The sequence below is a fragment of the Engystomops pustulosus genome, chromosome 5 (genome assembly GCF_040894005.1).
Source record: "Engystomops pustulosus chromosome 5, aEngPut4.maternal, whole genome shotgun sequence".
NCBI lineage: Eukaryota > Metazoa > Chordata > Amphibia > Anura > Leptodactylidae > Engystomops > Engystomops pustulosus.
The window spans coordinates 110,906,319-110,930,652 of record NC_092415.1 but is presented as its reverse complement, the minus strand read 5'-3'; the positions used below and the strand labels follow the sequence as shown (position 1 = coordinate 110,930,652).

The 24,334-nt window shown below is 42.7% G+C and overlaps 1 protein-coding gene across 5 annotated transcripts in view; it reads left to right on the top strand.

Moving 5' to 3' along the window:
• ADAMTS16 (ADAM metallopeptidase with thrombospondin type 1 motif 16) overlaps positions 1–24,334 on the top strand; it is a 360,296-nt gene that overhangs the window by 23,959 nt on the left and 312,003 nt on the right. For all 5 annotated transcript variants that reach the window (XR_011855812.1, XR_011855811.1, XM_072152917.1 and 2 more), the window contains exon 3: positions 14,074–14,390. Coding sequence is in view for 3 of the 5 variants with exons in the window: in XM_072152917.1 (XP_072009018.1) it covers positions 14,074–14,390 (317 nt within the window). In the remaining 2 variants the exon portion in view is untranslated. The remainder of the gene's footprint in view (positions 1–14,073; positions 14,391–24,334) is intronic.

Sequence of the window (24,334 nt, the reverse complement as noted above, 5' to 3'; positions counted from 1 at the left end):
TTTTTGAAAGTCTTATTCTGCATATTGTTGATAAACATATGTTCAACTTACCTTGCCAGTTATAATCCAATTGGCTGCGCTAAAATGCATACATATATTGAGGGCAAATAATGTGTGGAATGGAACATGCCCTCATATAGTGAATATGCAGTGATAAAGCGAGCATTTAGCATAATTCAGATGTGTCTATGTTACCACAAAACAGCACACCCTTCCCCTCCTACTTACATGACGCATGGAATGAAGCATCTTAACGGAGAGGAGAGGGGGCGTATTGGGTATGATGACGAGGGAGGCTGACTGCATGCCCATGCTGAGTCTGCCTGATCGTAACTCCTCCCAACTCTATGACGGAGCAGTGTCCTTAGCCTATCGGGTTCGGGAATGGATACAGGGGAGGTCGATATCAACTTTAAAAGTGGTAAGTGCGCGAGACTGTGGCGCCCACAACCAATACACCAAATCACCATGCTAGATTGTGTATACTATGAGCCACTGCTCGTTTCTAATTCATTTTAAGCCGTTGAAGTGGAGCTAGAACAGCTGTACTTAGAATCAATGCTGCACTGTCCACTATACTAATTCATTCCCCTGATGAGTGTGTCACACAACACATGAAATGCGTAGGGATTAGAACTTAGGGACAAACAGAATCCGCCAGGGACAGTACTGTGACCGTTCTTGTCAGGGCGGGAGTATTTTGCAGGGTCAGGACATCAGCTGATCGTAGGGCATAATAGGTCCTGTACATCTGGATCGGCACCGCTCGATCAGGAGACCACGCATTGAAGACGGGTGAGATCAATCCAATTACCTTTTTTATGTCCTGATTACTGTTGGTCCAGGGCTACAAAATGATGAACCGAGTTATGTGAGGCATTGAGGGGGGACTGTGTCCTATGAGATTAGTCCATTGATTGCACGATGCTAAATGGGTAGATGGATTAAGACTGCATGATGACAAGGCTGAGTATCCCTAACCACACTTTACCAAGTGGTTTTTAATGTATTTTAGAAGCAATGATTAAAAGTTACGATTTACTTATGACAATTGAATTTTCTACTTCATTCCTCTACCTTTTTATGACCAATTTTTTTTGTTGTATACCAGCGCATGGTAGGCATATACATGGTTGTGGTAGGGGAGAAAATGGGGAAAAGAAAAGGTTATGTCATGTCCATGGGATTCCTAAAACCTGATTTTAAAGGGAACCTGTCACCTGGAGACCCATTTTTAGCACTCCCCCATTCCCCACAGAGCATAGTACATACACTGCCAAAGTGTTTTTGTATAAAAAATTGGTTTTACAGAAAAAAAGATATGTTATATGGTACCTTTTATTAGCATCTGCTGTGTGACTAGGCAGTTGCCTTTTGGGAGGAGCTGGAAAGGAGCAGTTCCTTCCCACCCTTGGGAAACATGTGACCTTTTCAAATATATGAATAACTCCCCACACTCGGGATTGGCTGTAGAGGAGCAGGGGGCGTTGCTAAGCCCAGTGATGGGTGTTTTCATATATTTGAAAAGGTCACATGGAGAAGCTGTCCCCCAAGGGTGGGGGGAAACTGCTCCTTTCCAGTCCCTCCCAAAAGGCAACTGCCTAGTCAAACAGCAGATGCTAATGAAAGGTACAATATAACATATCTTCTTTTCTGTAAAACCAATTTTTAATACAAAAACACTTTGGCAGTGTATTTACTATGCTCTGTGGGGACTGGGGAAGTGCTAAAAATGGGTCTCCTGGTGACAGGTTCCCTTTAAGGTCATGTTAATTTGTGAAAATTTGTTAATAGTGATCTGTTGTTCATCTGGAGATCATAGTTATGCCATAACAGTGGCAATAGTCACAGCACCTGCCCCCAGTAGCCAGAGCTGCCTTCAGTAGTCAAAGGTCTACCCCAAGTAGTCACATGGCTTCCCCCATGCTCCAGTAGCCAGTTTTGCCCCAAGTAGTTACAGTGCTGTCACCATGCCCCAGCAGCCAGTGCTTCCCTCAAGTAGTCGCAAATCTGCCCCCAAGTAGTCAAAGTCCTGCTATAGTAGCCAGTGCTACCTGCCCCATGCCCTAATAGCCAGTACTGCAACAGTAGTCAGTGCTCCCTGCCTCATGCCCCAGTAGCAAGTGTTGCACCAGTAGCCAGTGCTGCCCCAGTTTCTAGTGCTGCTTCTGTAACCACTGTTGCCTGCCTCCATGCCCAGTAGTCAAAGTGCTGCCCAAGTAGCCCATGCTGCATGCCCCATGCTCCAGTAGTCAGTGCTGCCCGCCCCCATGTCCCGGTAGCCAGCGCTGCCCGCCCCCATGTCCCGGTAGCCAGCGCTGCCCGCCTTCGTGCCCAAAAGTCACAGTGCTGACCCAGTAGCCAGTACTGCCTGTCCCCATGTCCCAGTAGCCAGTGCTGCCTGCCTCCATGCCCAGTAGTCACAGTTCTTCTGCAGTAGTCAATGCTGCTCACCCCATGCCAAAGTAGCTTGTGCTTAGAGAGCAACAAAACCATAGGACCCAAAAGAAAATAGCTCCTGCGCTCCGCTGCCTTAGGTACAGGGGGGGAGCAGATGATGTCTGTTCAGTTTTGAGTGAACCCCAAAACTGCTGAATATCTCCTGTTTTACATAGCAGAGAGCATGTGGCAGTTCCATGATTATAGAAAAATCCAGTTGCAGGCCATTGATTCCTCAGATGCTTTGGTCAGACAACATCTGTCGACAACATCTGAGAAGTCGGTAAAATTTTACTGTTATTTAGACAGTTGAGTTATTGAGACTTTACAGTGGGGGGAAAAAGAATGGAAAATGCAAAGTAAATTTATGCTATTCACAAAAAGTTAAGGGTATTTGACTTTCTGGTGAAGGTTTAAGGTTGCATTTGGTCAATGAAAATACAGGTCACATCATATGAAGTATACCTGTCTCCATCGGCTATGAAAGCTATGAAGATGAAATTAGGACCATGATATTCCTGCAGAAGCACAATGGCTGGATTCATGATGTTATTCAAGCAGTTTAAGCTTGTCACTGTACCATTTACAAAGTGTAAGTTGGTTCTGTATTGACTAGACACACCTTCCCACACCGTAACATCACCAGGTCACAAAGGCTGATGCATAGCACTCTCTTTGATGTCTCCAGCATTGGTGGTGGCCATCATTACTATGTGGCAGTGAGCTCTGCATAAGTCAAAGTCATCACTACATTGAGCTTCAAACAGCTTGCTACCAGGGTCTGAAGCAGGAGAAGTGCTATAGTGATCATACAGTGTGTATTGGGGGAACAATAAGGGGGCTTTAGTCTGGGTCATAATTTACTTACTGTTGGGGCAATTGTGACTTGGGGTCATCACTGTGTAGGGGACATTCTGGGGGCATAAGTTAAGATTATAAGGTTATTTTTAGGTGAGGGCTCCTTTCAGTGGGAATTATTCAGAATAATCAGTGGACATTTGGTGTTGGGGCATGATTTTGTGTATGGGTCACATTTACGGGATACTTATTGTAGGGGCATTGAGGGAGGATTATTAAATGTGGTGATCATTAATCAAGGAAGGAAACAGACTCTGGTCCCAGGTGTTAGCTTACATCATCATTCGTGGTGGTATACAAGATCCACTACCGCTGATCCTGACAATATTATTCATGGGATTATAGACACTGGGGCTATTGGCTACTGTGTGGGCCACTATGACTGTATTGGCTTCTGTGTGGGAGCACTGTTCATAGTATAGTATATATAAGATTCGAAAAAGATGCAGGTCCATCAAGTCCAGCCTTTAAGAATTAAACAAATGTTTTTTCCACATAACCAATGATATTTTTCCTCAAAAAGGCACTTAGGCTTCTCTTGAACATGTAAATAATCCCTGTCTATGGAGATGGTAGAACCACCTCTCCTCTAGGCATAGAGGATGCCCATTGTCCCAGTCACAGGCCTAGGTATAAAAAGATCTTTGGAGAGATCCATATTCAGGTATTTGTACATAAGGTCTGCCCTTCAGTTGTATTTTTTCTAAGATGAATTACCCAAATAAATTTTAGCAATCTGTCATTCTATTCTAGCCCAACCCCCCTGCCATTTCCCTAATTATCTTGGTTGCTCTGCTCTGTACTCGTTCCAGTTCTAATGTGTCCTTTTCTTAGACTGCTACCCAAAACTGTACACAATATTCCATGAGTGGTCTGATCAGTGATTTGTATAAGGGCAATGTCCTTGTCTTGAGAAACTCTTTCTATCTTGATACATCCAACAATTTTATTTTCTTTATTAGCAGCTGCCTGGCTCTAGTCACTAACATGAAGTTTACCACCCACCAATACCCCCAAAGTCTTTTTCGGTTTTACCAAGAAATTGACTGTTTAGAACATAATAGTTTTTTATGTTATCCTGCCACAAATGCATAAACATTTCTCCGCACATTCCTCCAGCTTCCAAATTCTAGAGCCGGCAGCAACCTGGTAGGCCACAGTGTGGCACAATGATAGTGTGGGGAGGTGGCAGCAGCCCAGACCACCTAGTAGATCTCTGGCTGAGGGAAATGAACAGGACAGAGGCTGGTTGAGGACAAGTGTGGGCCGCTGAACTGCTCTTGGGCCATGCCAACTAACTGTTGTATCTGACGAATCAGGGACTCTAGGCTGGGGTTGGCAGATGTTTTTTTGGAAGTAAGTGGATGACTTAGTCCTTAATCGACAACCTTTGGGTTGATGATCAACACGCTGCCGCTAGATGACAACGGCAGTTCTTGCCTCACAGTATGTGCCATTCATGCCTTGGAAAAAGTCCAGATACACAACATCCACAGCCTCTCAGACTAGAAATTACCACCTCATAGAAGGCAATCAGATTAGTTTGATCCCTAAAAAATCCATACTGATTCTGGGTTATACGGTTATGTACAGTAAAATACTCCAGGATAGTATCTCTAACAAATCCCACAAATATTTTCTACAGGTCTGTAGTTTCTAGTATTGCTTTTTGATCATTTTTTGTACATTGGCACCACATTTGCTATGCCCCAGTGCTGTGGAACAGAACCTGACTTTAATAAATATTTAAATATAAAATATAATAGTTTATTTATCACAGTACACAATTTATGGAGTACCCAGGGGTGTACGTCTATTTTACTGGTTTTGAGGCAGCGCTGAACCTCTTTCTGGGTTAAACTGTTGACATTCAAAAGATAATTTATATTATTACTTCTCATATCCTCCACCGTGGGATTTTCCTGGGTAAAAACAGTCGAGAAGGTGAGATTCAATAGATTGGCTCTTTCCAGCATGAGCCCTAGGTTATACCTCAGAGGGAACCCACTGTCTCCTTTTTTAGGTTCTTGTCATTTATGCACTTGAAAAATAATTTAGGAATATTTTGCTTTTCTTGGCAATATTTCTTTCAGTCTCTATTTTTGCTGCTTTTAACACTTTTTTTACAGAATTGATTTTTCTCTCTGTCCTGTAATGCCTCATTGCTACCTTCATCTTTTAGCAACTTAAATGCCTCATCTTTCTTGTTTGCTTGCCTTACTGTACTAGTTAATCTTTTTTTTTTCTTGTTTCTAGTATGCATTTTCCCACATGGCATATGTGTTACCCAGGACCTTTTTAGAATATTTTTGAAAATGTCCCTATTTTGGATGCTTTTGTTTTTGAGTACTGTGTCCTAGTTTGTGCAATTAAGGTTCTCCCTTAACTTCAGGAGAGCACATTTTCATCAGCTAAGAGTGTTGTGACCAAAATCAATTTGGTCTCTATTACCCAGGTGGCCCCCAACCTGTAATTTTGTAATTGTAATTGTCTTTTATTATTGACAAAAAAACCTGTTGCATTTTGAAGGATCTACAGGTTTCTGACTATATCAGGGTTATTGAAGTTCCCTATGATGAGTACTTTTGAGGCTGCATCTATATGACTTACCCACAGTTCCTGTTTGGCCTCCATTATATTTGGAACCTTATAACAAATGCTTATAACATTTTTTAAATTCCTTTTTCCTCCCCTCTTAACCCATAAGGATGCCACATTTTCATTTTCATCACCAATGTGTTCTCGCAGGACAGGCTTGAGTGAGGCAAGATTTCATATTAAAAAACCCTCCCACTTTTATATATATATATATATATACCTTATATACTCGAGTATAAGCCTAGTTTTTCAGCACGAAAACCCTAATTCGGCTTATACGCGAGTCAACTAAAAAATAAAATCAAAACTCACCTTTCTGACATCACCTGTAGGTCCTCTTCTGTCTGAGTACAGTGTTATTTTTTTTCCTACTACAGGGGCTGGGCAGGCTATATACTGGGAGGCTGTAACCAATGCATTTCCCACCCTCGGCTTATACTCGAGTCAATAGGTTTTCCCAGTTTTTTGTGTTGAAATTAGGGGTTTCGGCTTATACTCGGGTCGGCTTATACTCGAGTATATACGGTATATATATATATATATATATATATATATATATATACAGGCAGTCCCCGGGTTACGTACAAGATAGGGTCCGGAGGTTTGTTCTTAAGTTGAATTTGTATGTAAGTCGAAACTGTATATTTTATAATTGTAGATCCAGAAAAAAAAATTTTGGCCCCAGTGACAATTGGAGTTTAAACATTTTTTGCTGTAATGGGACCAAGGATTATCAATAAAGCTTCATTAAAGACACTTTACAGCTAATTGTTGCAGTCTGGGACAATAGTAAAGCTTTCAGAAAGCTTCACCAGAGGTCAGAGGGGTCTGTCTGTAACTATGGGTTGTCTGTAAGTCAGGTGTCCTTAAGTAGGGGACCACCTGTATATATATTTTAGAAATGATCATATAATTAACTAAATTACCAGCTCAGTCATAGCTATTGTCCAGCCATGTTTCACCACTATATCACATTTGCCCTCCAACATTAAGACTTCCACTTCTTTAATTTTTTGTGAGGCATCTGTCATAAGTGTTTATGCTCTTTATACAGTTTTCCCTATTCTTTTGGTTCTTATTCACTTATCTCACCTCAGCCCCCCTTCCTCCCCCATATTCCATGTCTTTTCCAAGTTCCCTATCTACACTTTCTTGCTCTGTACAATACTCCTCCAACTTTATAACCGTTTTCACCCCAAAACAGATGCAGTCTCTCCCCATTGTGATGCAGCCAATCCCTGCTGTAGAGCCTGTAGCCGACAGCAAAGTCAGCCCAGTTCTCCATGAGCCCAAACCCCCTCCATCCTAAATTAACTTTTGAGCCACTTATTTACCTCCCTGATCTCCCGCTGCCTTCCTGGTGTGGCATGTGGCACAAGAAGTATTAAGGAGAAGACTACCTCAAGTTATGGCTGAAATCGCTGAAGTCATTTTTGAGGACCTTCCACATACCTCTTACTTTGTCATTGGTGCCAATGTGGACCATGACTGGTGTCTCAGCAGCCCCTCCCAGTAATTGGACAACCCGATCCACAACATGCCGAACCTGAACACCTGGTAAACAACACACTGTTCGGTATGCACGGTCTTTGTGACAGATAGCCCAGTTTGTTTCCCTAATAATAGAATCTCCCACTACCAGTGCCTGTCTGATATTGTCTGTGCTCCCATTACCCTTCTTACTGGAGCAAACTGACCCCTGGTTGCTACAGGCCATGTCTTGCTGCTGCAACATTACCCCTTTCCTGATATCCCACTCGTCCACCAGCTTGGCAAACTAATTGGGGTGTACCAGATCTGTACTAGACTTCCTGCAACGCTTACCTCTACCCCACCTTCTACATATTACCAAACTAGCTGCCCCCTCACTCTGAACCTCTATACTACCATTCCGACACCGATCATCCCCAGTGAGTTTGTGCAGCACACTCCACTCCATATTGTCAGTTGCACGCAGCCTTGTAACTTTGTCATTTATATCCAAAATTTGGGCTTCAAATGAGCAATTTTCACCCTTACAGGCCTAAAAAGGACACAGACCTCTTTTACATTTTTTTTCCTGCTCAAATTCCAAAAGATATAACTTTTTTATTTTTTATCTGACATGGGCAAATAAATGCTTGTTTTTTTGTGGGAAGATTTGAATTTTCCAATGTGTTTATTTTTATGGTAAAAATAGCCTGATGAATCAAATTTATTAACTCTCTCCTGTAACTGTAACTGTACTTGTTTTTTAATTTAAACATATAAAGATACCAAACATGTACAGCTTTTCTTATATTTTACTACTTTAGCAAATAAAAACACCTTTTTATGTAAACCGCATTTGCCTAAGTGCCTCCTTATTCTGAGAGCGATAACATTTTTATTCTTCAATCAAAAGAGGATTATTAGGGCTTGTTTATTGCAGGAAAAGGTAACGGTTGGATTGGTACTATTATATGGTACTTCTAACCTTTTTGATTGGTTTTTATTACCTGTTTTGGGTGGTAGGAAGCACTAAATTGCAATTTTAGTTAGTTTTTTTATTTTTTTATACACCTGACAATAAGGGTATACCAATGTAATAGATGCTTGGCCAAGGTCGCTACGGATGCAACAATACCAATTTTGTGTTTAGGGGGTCATTTTAATTCTTTTATTGTATATAAAAGTGTAAATATGGGAAAGGGAGGTGTTTTGTCATTATTTTATTTATGTATACATTTTTTTTTTACTTTACTGTCCCACTAGGGGGCTTACACTGGGGATATCTTGATCCCCTATACAATACATTGCAGTACTTCTGTACTGCAATGTATTGTGCTTGTCAGTGTTTAACTGGCATTTTGCTTATGAGACCCAGTCTTGCACTGGATCTCAAAGGCCACCGTACATGGCAGACACGGAGGTCTTTGTCAGGCCCCTCCAGCTGCCATGGCAACCCCCCATCACCCGCGATCGCAATTGTGGCAGTTAAAGAGTTAAACAATCTCCATGTCGGCCAGACGCAGCAGGGACCAGGCTGTATGTAATTCCTGCTGCGGTGTGCCAGCGCGATCCCAAAGACGATATAAATCGTCTTCATGCGGCAATGGCCCGCTAATGAGGATGATTTATATTGTTTTGCGTCCTTAAGGGGTAAATATTCCACGCAATGTACTTGGAATTTTTTTCAGCTTTCAAGTGTGGTGAAATTGAAAAAAAAACACATTTGTGGGGTTTTTCTTGTGGACTCTGTTTTTACGTATTTTATTCTGCGCTCCAAATGATATTTTCTCTCTATTCTTTCAGTCGGGAAGATCACAGGATATCAAATTTATATAGATTTTATTAGTTTTTAATAGATTTTGAAAAATTAAAATATACATAACAATGTACATAAAAAATATTTGCCATTTTGGCAAATTCTGAGACCAATAACTTTTTCACACTTTGGTGTATGGACCTATGCGAGGTGTTATTTGGTGTTCATTTTTGCAGTGCGTGCTGTATTAATTTATATGAATTTGGGGCCCAAATATGACTGTTTTATTAATTCTTTATTCAAATATTCATGGATGGAAAAAGTGGCGATTTGGGCGCTATTTTCTGTTACAGTGTTTACGGGCTCTCATAATCTTTTTTAGATTTTGGTAGAACAGGCATTCTGGGGCGTGGTGATACCTATCATGTTTTTGATTTTTACTGTTTATTTTTATATATGATCTAGGGAAAGGGGGGGGGGTCATTAAATCTTTTAATTCTTTTACATTTTTCTTTTATATATATTTTTTTTTAAATTAAAAAAAAAATACCATAATTTCAGACCCTCCAAGGAACTTTAATCCTGCAGGGTCTGATTGCTCATCCTATATACTGCAATACTACTGTACTGCAGTATATAGCAAATTTACTGCTGATCTCTAATAGCCTGCCATCTGCTGGCTATTAAAGATAATTACACATGGCAAGCCTACAAGTCTCAATGAGAGTGTAGGCTACCATGGCAACCAATAACCGCCCTCTGATGATGTCATGAAGGGGGGCTGACAATCGGCCATCCAAGATGGCGGCGCCCAAGAAATGGTATGTTAGGTGCCGTGGTCGGGTTTGACCTCCGCACTTAACAGGTTAACTGCCGTGATCAGTGCCAGCACCGACCATGGCAGTAACAGGCGGGTGCAGCTGTATTATATAGTCGACACCCGCTATGTATGAAGAGAGTTCAGCTCCTGAGATTTCTTCATACACCCCCCTCCAGCACCAGGAAGTACTATGACGTGACAGGGAACCTGAAGCCAAATTTGCACATATACAGCCAGTGACAGGTTCCTATAGAGCCCTATTAACTGACTGACACCCTTCTTTTAGCTCAATTGTTTTGCTTACATCCACTTAAATCACCTTTTATTTTTTTTTTACCTGGCATCAGAGTGGTGCGTGTTCTGCTCGGCCAGACCCTCCCATCTAATCTTCCCCTTGCCTTATGCCTCCTTACTGGTCACAGCTCATATTATGTGACCAGAGTGACATTACTCTTTTTCATACTTCGGTGTATGGAGTTGCGTAAGGTGCTATTTTTTGCAAGATGAGCTTAAATTTTCATTATTACAATTTTGATAACTAAGACCTTTTGATCACTTTTGTTAAATTATTTATATGTTGCAAAATGGGGGGAAAAAGTGGCGTTTCGGATATTTGGGTGCTATTTTCCATTAAGGGATTCAACACTTCAAATAATTGTCATCATATTTTGATAGGCTGGACATTTTGGGACACATTTATACTTAACATGTTTATGATTTTACTGGGGATATAACTAGAGATGAGCGAGTATACTCGTCCGAGTATACTGCTCGGTCGAGTATTAGCATACTCGGACCGGCTCGTTACTCGGACGAGTATCTCGCCGGCTCGAGATCGAGCAGTAAATTAATCAATTAAATTGAATAAAAGTATTTTTATTGTAAAAAAAAAATATTACACATGTTTGCAGATGTTTTACTTGTAAGAACACATTGAAATAACACTATTCTTCACTTTGCAGGTGTTCGCGCGTGTCTCCCGCTAAGTTAGGAGATGTGCACGAACATCTGGAATGTGAAGAATAGTGTTCTTTCAATGTGTTCTGCACTTAAATGGTCCTGTATTCACTGTTTTTAATGTTTTAATTCTATTCTTCACTTTGCAGCTGTGCACGCGTATCTCCGAACCTATCGGGAGACACGCGCGCACACCTGCAATGTGAAGAATAGAATTAAAACATTAAAAACAGTGAAAACACGAACATTTAAGGGCAGAACACATTGATATAACACTATTCTTCACTTTGCAGATGTGCGGGCGTATCTCCGAACCTATCGGGAGACACGCGCGCACACCTGCAATGTGAAGAATAGAATTAAAACATTAAAAACAGTGAATACAGGACCATTTAAGTGCAGAACACATTGAAATAACACTATTCTTCACATTCCAGATGTTCGTGCACATCTCCTAACTTAGCGGGAGACACGCGCGAACACCTGCAAAGTGAAGAATAGTGTTATTTCAATGTGTTCTTACAAGTAAAACATCTGCAAACACCTGGAATTTTTTTTGCACTGTTCTTTTACTGTTCAGTTTTATTAAAAAAATGCTCGGGTCTCCCATTGACTTCAATGGGGCTCGTTATTCGAGACGAGCACTCGAGCATCTGGAAAAGTTCGTCTCGAATAACGAGCACCCGAGCATTTTAGTGCTCGCTCATCTCTAGATATAACCCAAAAAACAAGGATTACTTTTATATTGGTTAAAAATCAATCTTTATAGATATAATAAACCAGTAAAAAATGTTTACTAACCACAGGTATTAGAACACGGAAAATAAGTTATCCCAATTAGTACTCTAGAGATAGAGTAATACAAACTTACACGCAAATAGGACTAAAAATTTAGAAAGGAGGGATCACTGGGTAAACATTAACAGAGCACTAGAAGCGAGCATCAATTTAAAGTATGACTAAAAATCTATAGTCACAATTAACCAAATTGCAAATAAAAGCTCCCAGTAATGCTCAGAACAATAGTTTGTCAAAAGAAGTAATGTTTCTTACCCATATTGAATCACAAACAAACTCCGGTGACATGGATAACCACCCCCAGATGAAGAATCTGTTAAGGTTTACCTAGTGATCCATACTTTGTACATTTTCTGTGCTATTTGCTAAGTTTGTATTACTCTATCTCCGTGTACTGATTGGGATAACTCATTTTCTGTGTATAACCCTAGGTCAGTGGTGGCGAACCTATGGCATTGGTGCCAGAGGCGGCACTCACAGCCCTCTCTGTGGGCACCCAGGCCATCACCCCAGAATGAAGTTCACCAGACAGCACTCAAAAGAATCTTCCTGCAGAACCTTCCTTCAATGATAGGTGAATTTGCCCTCCTTCTTTCAACTGCGTTGGTGTCTTAAGGAGGCAGAACGATTGAAAGTTGTCAATGAACAAGGAGAAATAAATTACTGCTTAAATTACTGCGCTGGCACTTTGCAATAAATAAGTGGCTTTTGGTTGAGGTTTGGGCACTCGGGCTCTAAAAGGTTCGCCATCACTGCCCTAGGTTGTCTGATTGATACTGCCATTGATTGCAAATATGCAAATCACACATTGTAATAGATTGCCAGAAACAAGACAGCCTTGGGCCTTCTAAAGACCTGAGGCAGTCATGGTGATGGTTAAGTCCCTCGATCTCAGGTCCCTTGATCTTGGGTCCCTCGATCTTGGGTAGAAAATCATGAGGAATTGATAAAGAAATATATTGGAAAATTATATAACTTTTTATTGTGCAAACAATAACATTTATTTGCTGAAAGAAGAACATCCCTTTTAGAGACGGATCATTAAAGGGGTATTTTCGTCTGGGCATTCACATTCAGTTTCATTAATCAGCCATATATAAACATTACTTCAATAAGAGGTTATTATAAAAATATTTACCTGTGTGAAGATAATTTCTCATAAATGTAGTCTTATGGTCCCTTAGAAACAAGACTGACTCCTTGGATACGGCCACCTCTGCTGAGTTATTGCACAAAGAAACAAAAGGTTTTTGTATATGAAATGTCCGGGAGTTACTGCACATACTACAGCTGTCCTATGGTAATGATCGCTGAAGCCAGGTGGTCAGGCAGGACTCAATAGCGCATATCTGGCCACCGGTGCCAAAATGTGAGGTAGTCGTATCCGAGGACGCCATTTCGTTTCTAAGGGACAACATGATTACATTTATGAGAAATGATCTTCACACAGGAACATCCAATTGAAGAAATGTTTACATGTGGAAAATGAATTAAATTAAATGTTAATGCCCAGATAGGAATACCCCTTTAAACATCCCTTTAAATTCAGGGCTCTTAAAAACTTCTTTATGGACCACCTGTATGGAATGACTAACATCCAATTGTCAGAACTTTAAATAGAAGTCTACAAATACCTGAGGATTAAAAAACACTGCCAAAGAGACATGTTGAGCCATCTAATTTTGTTGTGATTTTTGTGTAGCCTATATCATTCTCTATAGGTAATGGAAATGGCTGCATGTGAATAGAATAGGTGGAATAGTATACCACTTTCATAGTCTTTAGGTTGTGTACATGAGAAATGAGACAATCTTGGTGTATTATTGTCTTCCATTTTGCAGTTAGAACTACCGTATTTTTCGGACTATAAGGCGCACCATCAATAAATGCCTGCTAAAATGTCTAGGTTTGTATATAAGGCGCAACGGATTATAAGGATGTATGACCGGCAGGTGGCAGACCTGTGCACAGTTCAAGGCAGCTGTTGTCTGTAAGTATGGTTCATATATAAGGCGCACTGGACTATAAGGCGCACCTTTGATTTCCGAGAAAATAGAAGGATTTTTTGTGCGTCTTATAGTCCAAAAAATATGGTATATTTGTACATCATTTGATATGCCTATCTCTTGTGGGATGTATGTTCTGCCATACTGTAAAAGGGATGTGAAGAAAAATATTTGGAGTCATCAATACAGGAAACCAGATAAATCCCACAAGTGTGAAATATTTATAATAGACAAGTATCGCACTCTGCAATGCAAACATTAATAATGTTACCGTGGAATAACACATTTTTCGATAATTTTATTCTTTCACATTTATTGATTGATTGATTGAATTGTATTTTAACTTTACTTTCATTTCCTGTTACTAACAGAATTTGATATTGTTGAGGCTTATGAAGTGGACAGAGATGGGAACTACATCACACATGACATTAACCACCATCATAGAAGCAAGAGATCAGCAGAAATGGGACCTGTTCATCTTAAAATTCATGGATTTGGAAAGGATTTCCATCTGGAATTAAAAGCTGCAAATAACTTAATGGTTCCAGGATTTACAGTACAGACATTTAAAAATGGAAGGACCAAGTCTGCAGAAGTGTATTCATCCCATGACTACTGTTTTTATCAGGGAACACTGCTGTCCCGAAAGCACTCAACAGTTGCTATTTCAACATGCAGTGGCCTGGTAAGTGTAACATAATACGGTGCTTGCTCTTCGAATGTGGAAAAATTTTTGTTTTCGATGTCTACTATGTTTATTGTAAATTATATGAAGATTATTGAAATGGAAGCTTGATTTGCTCTTCAATGAGCAGCTAATTCAGAGATGCCACACTTTGGACCTAATATGCATATAAAGATTTACATGACTCATTTTTTTAAATTAGTTTTTTGCATTAAAAAACATTTTCATCCCTCAAGCGAGTACCAAGTTTAGATTAGATATAATTAACCAATTACATATCTCCTAATCGCAAGTGATTTTTTTTTTCCTTTTTTTAACCAAGGTTTTTTTTTTTTTTTTTTTACCAGAGTTTGGTAAATTGCTAAATGTATATTATAATAAATATATAAATGTATTGTAATACAGTACAGTTCAAGTATATACACTCACCGGCCACTTTATTAGGTACACCATGCTAGTAACGGGTTGGACCCCCTTTTGCCTTCAGAACTGCCTCAATTCTTCGTGGCATAGATTCAACAAGGTGCTGGAAGCATTCCTCAGAGATTTTGGTCCATATTGACATGATGGCATCAAACAGTTGCCGCAGATTTGTCGGCTGCACATCCATGATGCGAATCTCCCGTTCCACCACATCCCAAAGATGCTCTATTGGATTGAGATCTGGTGACTGTGGAGGCCATTTGAGTACAGTGAACTCATTGTCATGTTCAAGAAACCAGTCTGAGATGATTCCAGCTTTATGACATGGCGCATTATCCTGCTGAAAGTAGCCATCAGATGTTGGGTACATTGTGGTCATAAAGGGATGGACATGGTCAGCAACAATACTCAGGTAAGCTGTGGCGTTGCAACGATGCTCAATTGGTACCAAGGGGCCCAAAGAGTGCCAAGAAAAGTTTCCTGTTCTTAGCTGAAAGGAGTGGCACCCGGTGTGGTCTTCTGCTGCTGTAGCCCATCTGCCTCAAAGTTCGACGTACTGTGCGTTCAGAGATGCTCTTCTGCCTACTTTGGTTGTAACGGGTGGCGATTTGAGTCGTCATGCCTTTCTATCGGCTCGAACCAGTCTGCCCATTCTACTCTGACCTCTGGCATCAACAAGGCATTTCCGCCCACAGAACTGCCGCTCACTGGATGTTTTTTCTTTTTCGTACCATTCTCTGTAAACCCTAGAGATGGTTGTGCGTGAAAATCCCAGTAGATCAGCAGTTTCTGAAATACTCAGACCAGCCCTTCTGGCACCAACAACCATGCCACGTTCAAAGGCACTCAAATCACCTTTCTTCCCCATACTGATGCTCGGTTTGAACTGCAGGAGATTGTCTTGACCATGTCTACATGCATAAATGCACTGAGTTGCCGCCATGTGATTGGCTGATTAGAAATTAAGTGTTAACGAGCAGTTGGACAGGTGTACCTAATAAAGTGGCCAATGAGTGTACAGTGTATAATGTTGAGGGTCACAGTGTTGCTGTATCACTTTTCACTATTATACTTAAGCTCTCAACCAGGGATTCTACCAATCATTCTTTCTCTGATCAACGCAAGTCCGGTGTGCCATATTGATCCAAATTTCTTGAGGGCATTTCTTTTCTGATAAACAAATTTAAATTCCAATCGTAGGAATAAGTTAACTCTAGTAATAAATTCTAGGCAATTAAATTTTTAGCTAAATATAGTAAACGTAAAATGGCAAGCTTGTGACCCTTTACTATATTAAGATCAGCAACATACCCCAAAATGCATGTTAGAGGTGGTCTTGGAACATTAGTTGTATAAATCCTATCAATTAGGTTGAGAATTTTCTCCCATTATCTACGGATTTTAGGGCAGTTCCACTTTAAATGAATAAGGTCTGCATTGGCCACATCATATTTGGAACATCTATCTCTCCTACACTTCATCTTAAAAAACTGTACCAGAGTAAAAGTATAAAGTATGTGGAAAAGGTAAAGATTAGAAAGATTGTGTGCCTCATTGATCGAGACCTTAGGGAGAGAGTCTAACACATACTGCCATTGATCATCTGTTATCTCTCCAATATCTGTTTCCCATTCAGCACGAACCCTCAATGGAGATTTAATAAGAAATCTCTCCCTAAGGTGGGAATAATGCCATGAGATGCTCCCCCTAGTGTCTCCTTTTGTACTTACCACGTGTAATACTGGGTTATTAGTGGCCTGTTTAATTGATATTGTGCATTCCTGCTGCGTAATTGTATGATGAAGTTGGAAAAATTCAGAAGAACAAGACTGTGGCATATTAAATTCTTTCTGTAGTTGTTCAAATGTCCTCAATATTGCCCCATCAAAAAAAATTTCAAGTATTTAACTCCTCTACTAATCCAATTTGTTTAAGTTTGCCTAGTTTTGGATACAATATATTTGGCCAGATAGGGGAACAAAAATATATTCTTCCATACCTAATAACTCTGTTACCTTCTCATCAGTACCCTATAGGCTAAGCCTCCGGAGGGATCTCCCCACCCACGCAAATGTTGCAGTTGGGATGACAAAAAGTATAGCCAAGGATTCTTTAGGTTCCCTGAAATTGTGAAATCAGCATGGGCTGTCAGTGTGTGTACGGATGCCAGCAATTGGTAGCACACAGTTGGGACTAGACTTCTATGAGGAATGTCAAAGGAATGAAACACACAGGAGATGTGCAAAAAGATGACCTATTGTTATATTCTGGGGAAAGCAATGGCCTAGTAATGCCTTTTAAAATGCAATGTAAACACAGCTGTGATATCTACCACTACCAGTAGCCTCCCACTACTGTACCTAATAGATTATACCCTATCCCTAAAATATATTTTTGAATGGGTCATTTTGCTAGGTAAGCAGTGGTGCAGACCAAGAAAGGAAAAGACCGAAGACATTATGGCACTTTGTTTTAGGCATGTGTGAAAAGTAAATGAACAATATATACCGGTATTAACAGAATATTTAAGATGCAGTGTAAACCATTAATAAAGCCATCCACATGTCTGCAACCCAGATAATTTAATAACCCTACATTCCTGTCTTAGTTAACTGCTATTGTGCTAGTGAAAAAATGTAACTGGATATGAAATAAGCCCAAAGGAGGCAGATTATTAGAAACTTAAACCATATACAGTAAGGTTCTGTTTCAAATTTATTGGACTGACATTGTGGTCCATGTGTGACTGTATGAGAAGTGCATCACGCATTCAACTCCACTACCTGATGGGAATCAAAGGCCATAGCATTCATATGCCAATTTTCTAGCCACTGTTAAAGGCCTACAGTAAATACTATATGTAATTCACACAAAAGTCGGCATTGGCTTTTTATTAGAGATGAGCGAACATACTCGTCCGAGCTTGATGCTCGATCGAGCATTAGCGTACTCGTAACTGCTCGTTGCTCGGACGAGTATTTCGCCCGCTCGAGAAAATGGCAGCTCCCGCCGTTTTGCTTTTTGGCGGCCAGAAACAGAGCCAATCACAAGCCAGGAGACTCTGCACTCCACCCAGCATGACGTGGTACCCTTACACGTAGATAGCAGTGGTTGGCTGGCCAGATCAGGTGACCCTGGGATAGACTAGCCGCTGCCCGCGCTGCTCGGATCATTCTCTGTCTGGATGCCGCTAGGGAGAGAGCTGCTGCTGCTCAGGGAAAGCGTTAGGGTGTTCTATTAGCTTACTGTTAGGCAGGAGTGATTCTTAAAGAACCCAACAGCCCTTCTTAGGGCTACAATAACGTTATAATTTTTTTTTTTTTTTATTTGCAGCTAGTACCATATTGTGAGGAATTAGCAGGGGGACTTGCTACCGTTGTGTTTAGCTCTTAGTGACACACATATCCACCTCAAACACCAAAGTGGGAAAATTTATTAGGGGTTTGAGTAGAATTAGGCACAGTCTGCCAGTTTCTTTTTATTTTACGTTTATTTTTTTCATAACTCAGCGTCATCTCATCTGGCATAGTAGTGTGCTGTAATACTTGGCTAGAAAATAGCCATAGGAGAATACAAACGTCTTAATTACGCCTACAGTAGCGTTATATATATTTGATTTCTGGTTGATCTGCTGGTGGCTGTACTTGCTGCAGTGCATCTACTATCAAATTGGGAGCAATTTGGAGTCAGACTTGCGACCACTGTGTTTTAGTGACGCACATATCCATCGCAAAGACCGAAGTGGGAAATTTTATTAGGGCCCGGGGTTGTATTTCAATTAGGCACAGTCTGCCAGTTTCTTTTTATTTTACGTTTATTTTTTTCATAACTCAGCGTCATCTCATCTGGCATAGTAGTGTGCTGTAATACTTGGCTAGAAAATAGCCATAGGAGAATACAAACGTCTTAATTACGCCTACAGTAGCGTTATATATATTTGATTTCTGGTTGATCTGCTGGTGGCTGTACTTGCTGCAGTGCATCTACTATCAAATTGGGAGCAATTTGGAGTCAGACTTGCGACCACTGTGTTTTAGTGACGCACATATCCATCGCAAAGACCGAAGTGGGAAAATTTATTAGGGCCCGGGGTTGTATTTCAACTAGGCACAGTCTGCCATTTCCTTTTTTATTTTACGTTTATTTTTTTCATAACTCAGCGTCATCTCATCTGGCATAGTAGTGTGCTGTAATACTTGGCTAGAAAATAGCCATAGGAGAATACAAACGTCTTAATTACGCCTGCAGTAGCGTTATATATATTTGATTTCTGGTTGATCTGCTGGTGGCTGTACTTGCTGCAGTGCATCTACTATCAAATTGGGAGCAATTTGGAGTCAGACTTGCGACCACTGTGTTTTAGTGACGCACATATCCATCGCAAAGACCGAAGTGGGAAAATTTATTAGGGCCCGGGGTTGTATTTCAACTAGGCACAGTCTGCCATTTCCTTTTTTATTTTACGTTTATTTTTTTCATAACTCAGCGTCATCTCATCTGGCATAGTAGTGTGCTGTAATACTTGGCTAGAAAATAGCCATAGGAGAATACAAACGTCTTAATTACGCCTACAGTAGCATTATATATATTTGATTTCTGGTTGATCTGCTGGTGGCTGTACTTGCTGCAGTGCATCTACTATCAAATTGGGAGCAATTTGGAGTCAGACTTGCGACCACTGTGTTTTAGTGACGCACATATCCATCGCAAAGACCGAAGTGGGAAAATTTATTAGGGCCCGGGGTTGTATTTCAACTAGGCACAGTCTGCCATTTCCTTTTTTATTTTACGTTTATTTTTTTCATAACTCAGCGTCATCTCATCTGGCATAGTAGTGTGCTGTAATACTTGGCTAGAAAATAGCCATAGCAATAGGATAGCATCGTTTGGTTTTAAAAACTAAAAAACACAAAAAAAAAAAAAAACCCACAAAACAACAAAAAAAAGTTAAAAAAAAATTAAAGTTATAACTTTCATTTTCAAAATGTTTAACCCGAGGGCTAGGGGTAGAGGACGAGGGCGGGGACGTGGGCGTCCAACTACTGCAGGGGTCAGAGGCCGTGGTCCTGGGCGGGGTGAGACACCACCTGCTTATGAGGGAGCAGGGGAACGCCGCAGAGCTACACTCCCTAGGTTCATGTCTGAAGTTACTGGGACTCGTGGTAGAGCACTGTTGAGGCCAGAACAGTGCGAACAGGTGATGTCGTGGATTGCCGACAATGCTTCGAGCAATTTGTCCACCAGTCAGTCTTCCACGCAGTCCACCCATGTCACCGAAATCGGCACTCCTCCAGCTCCTGCACCTCAGCCTCCTCCCCCCCAGTCTGCCCCCTCCCAGCAAAATTTGCCATTTGAACCGGCATACTCTGAGGAACTGTTTTCTGGACCCTTCCCACAGTCACAAACCACTTGTCCGGTTGCTGATGAGCAATTTTCTGATGCCCAGGTTTTCCACCAGTCGCAGTCTGTGGGTGATGATGACCTTGTTGACGTAGTGGAAGAAGTGTGTAAAGAGGTGTCCGACGATGAGGAGACACGGTTGTCAGACAGTGGTGAAGTTGTTGTCAGGGCAGGAAGTCCGAGGGGGGAGCAGACTGAGGGATCGGAGGATGATGAGGTGACAGACCCAAGCTGGGTTGAGAGGCCGGGTGAACACAGTGCTTCTGAGACGGAGGAGAGTCCTCGACCAGAACAGGTTGGAAGAGGCAGTGGTGGGGCCAGACGGAGAGGCAGGGCCAGAGCTGGTGCATCAGCGCCAAATGTGTCAACTAGTGAAGCTCCCGTGGCGAGGGCTCCTGCGGCGAGGGCTAGATTTTCAGAAGTCTGGAGGTTCTTTAAGGAAACACCGGATGACCGACGGACTGTGGTGTGCCACATTTGCCAAACCAGGATCAGCAGGGGTTCCACCACTACTAGCTTAACTACCACCAGTATGCGCAGGCATATGAATGCTAAACACCCCACTCAGTGGCAACAAGCGCGTTCACCTCCGGCCGTGCACACCACTGCTCCTTCCCCTGTGTCAGCTGATAGTCAGCCCCCTGCCCAGGACCCTGCCACAAAAACCCCATCGTCACCTCCACGATCCTCCACAGCATCCACCAGCGTTCAGCTCTCCATACCCCAGACGCTGGAGCGGAAACGCAAATATAGTGCAACCCACCCGCACGCCCAAGCCCTTAATGTGCACATTTCCAGATTGCTAAGCCTGGAGATGCTGCCCTATAGGCTAGTAGAGACCGAGGCCTTTCGCAGCCTCATGGCGGCGGCCGCCCCTCGGTATTCGGTCCCCAGCCGCCACTACTTTTCCCGATGTGCCGTCCCAGCCCTGCACCAGCACGTGTCAGACAACACAATCCGTGCCCTGACCAACGCCGTTTCTGACAAGGTCCACCTGACCACGGACACGTGGACGAGTGCTGCCGGGCAGGGCCACTATATATCTCTGACGGCACATTGGGTTAACTTGGTGGAGGCTGGGACCGAGTGTGACCCTGCGGCTGGTCATATACTGCCGACGCCGAGGATTGCGGGGCCTACCTCGGTCCAGGTGTTTGAGGCCTACTATGCCTCCTCCTCCTCCCACCCCTCCTCCACCTCCTCCTCCGAACGACCATCCGTGGGCATGGCGCCATCAGTCGGTAGCTCTAGGCACAGCAGCAGTGCCGTCGCTAAGCGACAGCAGGCGGTGCTCAAACTGCTGAGCCTAGGCGATAAAAGGCACACCGCCCAAGAACTATTACAGGGCATCACGGCGCAGACTGATCTGTGGCTGGCACAGCTGAACCTGAAGCCAGGCATGGTTGTGTGTGACAACGGCCGTAACCTGGTGGCGGCTCTGCAACTCGGCAGACTGACACATGTGCCATGCCTGGCCCATGTGTTAAATCTGATAGGTCAGCGTTTCCTCAAGACATACCCCAATCTGTCTGATTTGCTCACGAAGGTGCGCCGCATCTGTGCGCATTTCAGGAAGTCCAGCACAGATGCTGCCACTCTCAGGGCAGCGCAGCGCCGCCTCCAACTGCCCGCTCACTGACTGTTGTGCGACGTGCCCACGAGGTGGAATTCAACACTGACCATGTTATCCAGAGTTTACCAGCAGCGCCGAGCGATTGTAGACTGCCAGATGTCAACTTCCACCAGAACTGGTAGTCAGGTCAGTCAGCTTCCTCAAGTCTACAATGAGGAGTGGACGTGGATGTCTGATATCTGTCAGGTGCTGAGTAACTTTGAGGAGTCAACACAGATGGTCAGTGGCGATGCCGCCATCATCAGCCTCACCATCCCGCTGCTTGGCCTGTTGAAAAACTCTCTGGTCAGCATGAAGTCGGAAGCTTTGCGCTCCTCACAAGAGACAGGGGAAGAAGATTCCCTTGTTGATAGCCAAAGCACCCTTAGGTCTGTTTCTCAGCGCATATCGGAGGAGGTGGAGGTGGAGGAGGATGAGGAGGAAGAGGAGGAGAATGTTGGCGAGACACAAGAGGGGACCATTGTTGAGTCCTACACTGTTGAGCGTGTATGGGCAGAAGAAGAGGAGTTGGAGGAGTTGGAGGAGGAGGAAATGGACAGTCAGGCCAGTGAGGGGAGTGAATTCTTACGCGTTGGTACTCTGGCGCATATGGCAGATTTCATGCTAGGCTGCCTATCCCGTGACCCTCGCGTTCAAAGAATTTATTCCAGCACCGATTACTGGGTGTTCACTCTCCTGGACCCACGGTACAAGCAAAATCTTTCCACTCTCATCCCTGGAGAGGAAAGGAGTGTGAGAATGCATGAATACCAGCAGGCCCTGGTGCACAAGCTGAAACAGTATTTCCCTTCTGACAGCGCTAGCGGCAGAGTGCGTAGTTCTGCGGGACAAGTAGCGAGGGAGAGTAGGCGAGCAGGCAGCTTGTCCAGCACTGGCAAGGGTACGCTTTACAAGGCTTTTGCCAGCTTTATGTCACCCCAGCAAGACACTGTCACCTGTCCCCAGTCTCGGCAGAGTAGGGCTGATCTTTACAGAAAGATGGTGAGGGAGTACGTAGCTGACCATACCATCGTCCTAAATGATCACACAGCTCCCTACAACTACTGGGTTTCAAAGCTGGACATGTGGCACGAACTGGCGCTCTACGCCTTGGAGGTTCTTGCCTGCCCTGCCGCTAGCGTCTTGTCAGAGCGGGTTTTCAGTGCAGCTGGTGGCATCATCACCGATAAGCGTACACGCCTGTCGACTGACAGCGCTGACAGGCTGACGCTTATCAAGATGAATAAAGCATGGATTTCTCCTAATTTCAAATCTCCAGCAGGTGAAGGAAGCTCAACCTGAATAATTTATCCACTCCTCCTCCTCCTCATTTTCCTCCTTCTCCTCCTCTTTCTACAGTAAAGCAGAGGAAACTGGCTGTTTTTTGACAGGGCCCACTGGCTCTAGGTATAGTACTTTATGCATTTAATTTTTCTGGAGGGCCACCGACACGGTCCTCTGTTTTAAACAATTTTTGGGAGTGCCACATACAGGCACTCAATCTATTCAATTTTTCTGGAGGGCCACCTTTCCGGTCCTCTGTTTTAAACAATTTTTTGGGACTGCCACATACAGGCACTCAATCTATTCCATTTTTCTGGAGGGCCACCTACCTGCTCCTCTGGTTTAAAAACTTTTTTGGACTGCCACATACAGGCACTCAATCTATTCCATTTTTCTGGAGGGCCACCTACCTGCTCCTCTGGTTTAAAAACTTTTTTGGACTGCCACATACAGGCACTCAATCTATTCCATTTTTCTGGAGGGCCACCTACCTGCTCCTCTGGTTTGAAAACTTTTTTGGACTGCCACATACAGGCACTCAATCTATTCCATTTTTCTGGAGGGCCACCTACCTGCTCCTCTGGTTTGAAACATTTTTTGGACTGCCACATACAGGCACTCAATCTATTCCATTTTTCTGGAGGGCCACCTACCTGCTCCTCTGGTTTGAAAAATTTTTTGGACTGCCACATACAGGCACTATCCAAATTGAATTGTCTCCATAGCAGCCTCCACACGTTGTCTCCATTGCTACCTCCAAAAGTCGTCCATATAGCTGCCTCCATACATCGTCCCTTTATCAAACGAGGTTTGTCAGGCCGAAATTTGGGTTGTTTTCATGGATTCCACATCAAAGTTGTTAACTTTGTCGCCACCCTGCTGTGTTATCCACAAAATACACTGGCAAACTTTTACCATTTACGGATATTATTTCAGCGCTTCTTGCGCATCTGTTTACATTCCCCTCACCCGCCATATCCTAAACTTATAAGAACGCTACTACACTTGATCTTATACAAAAGGTTCTTAGAAGTGCTGTTTGGGGAGTAGCCTAGAGACAGGGGCTTGGATTGGCGAAAGCTCGCCTAGCAGCGGAGCGCCAGCTCCATGCGCATCATGCGCTTCTTGCGCATCTGTTTACATTCCCCTCACCCGCCATATCCTAAACTTATAAGAACGCTACTACACTTGATCTTATACAAAAGGTTCTTAGAAGTGCTGTTTG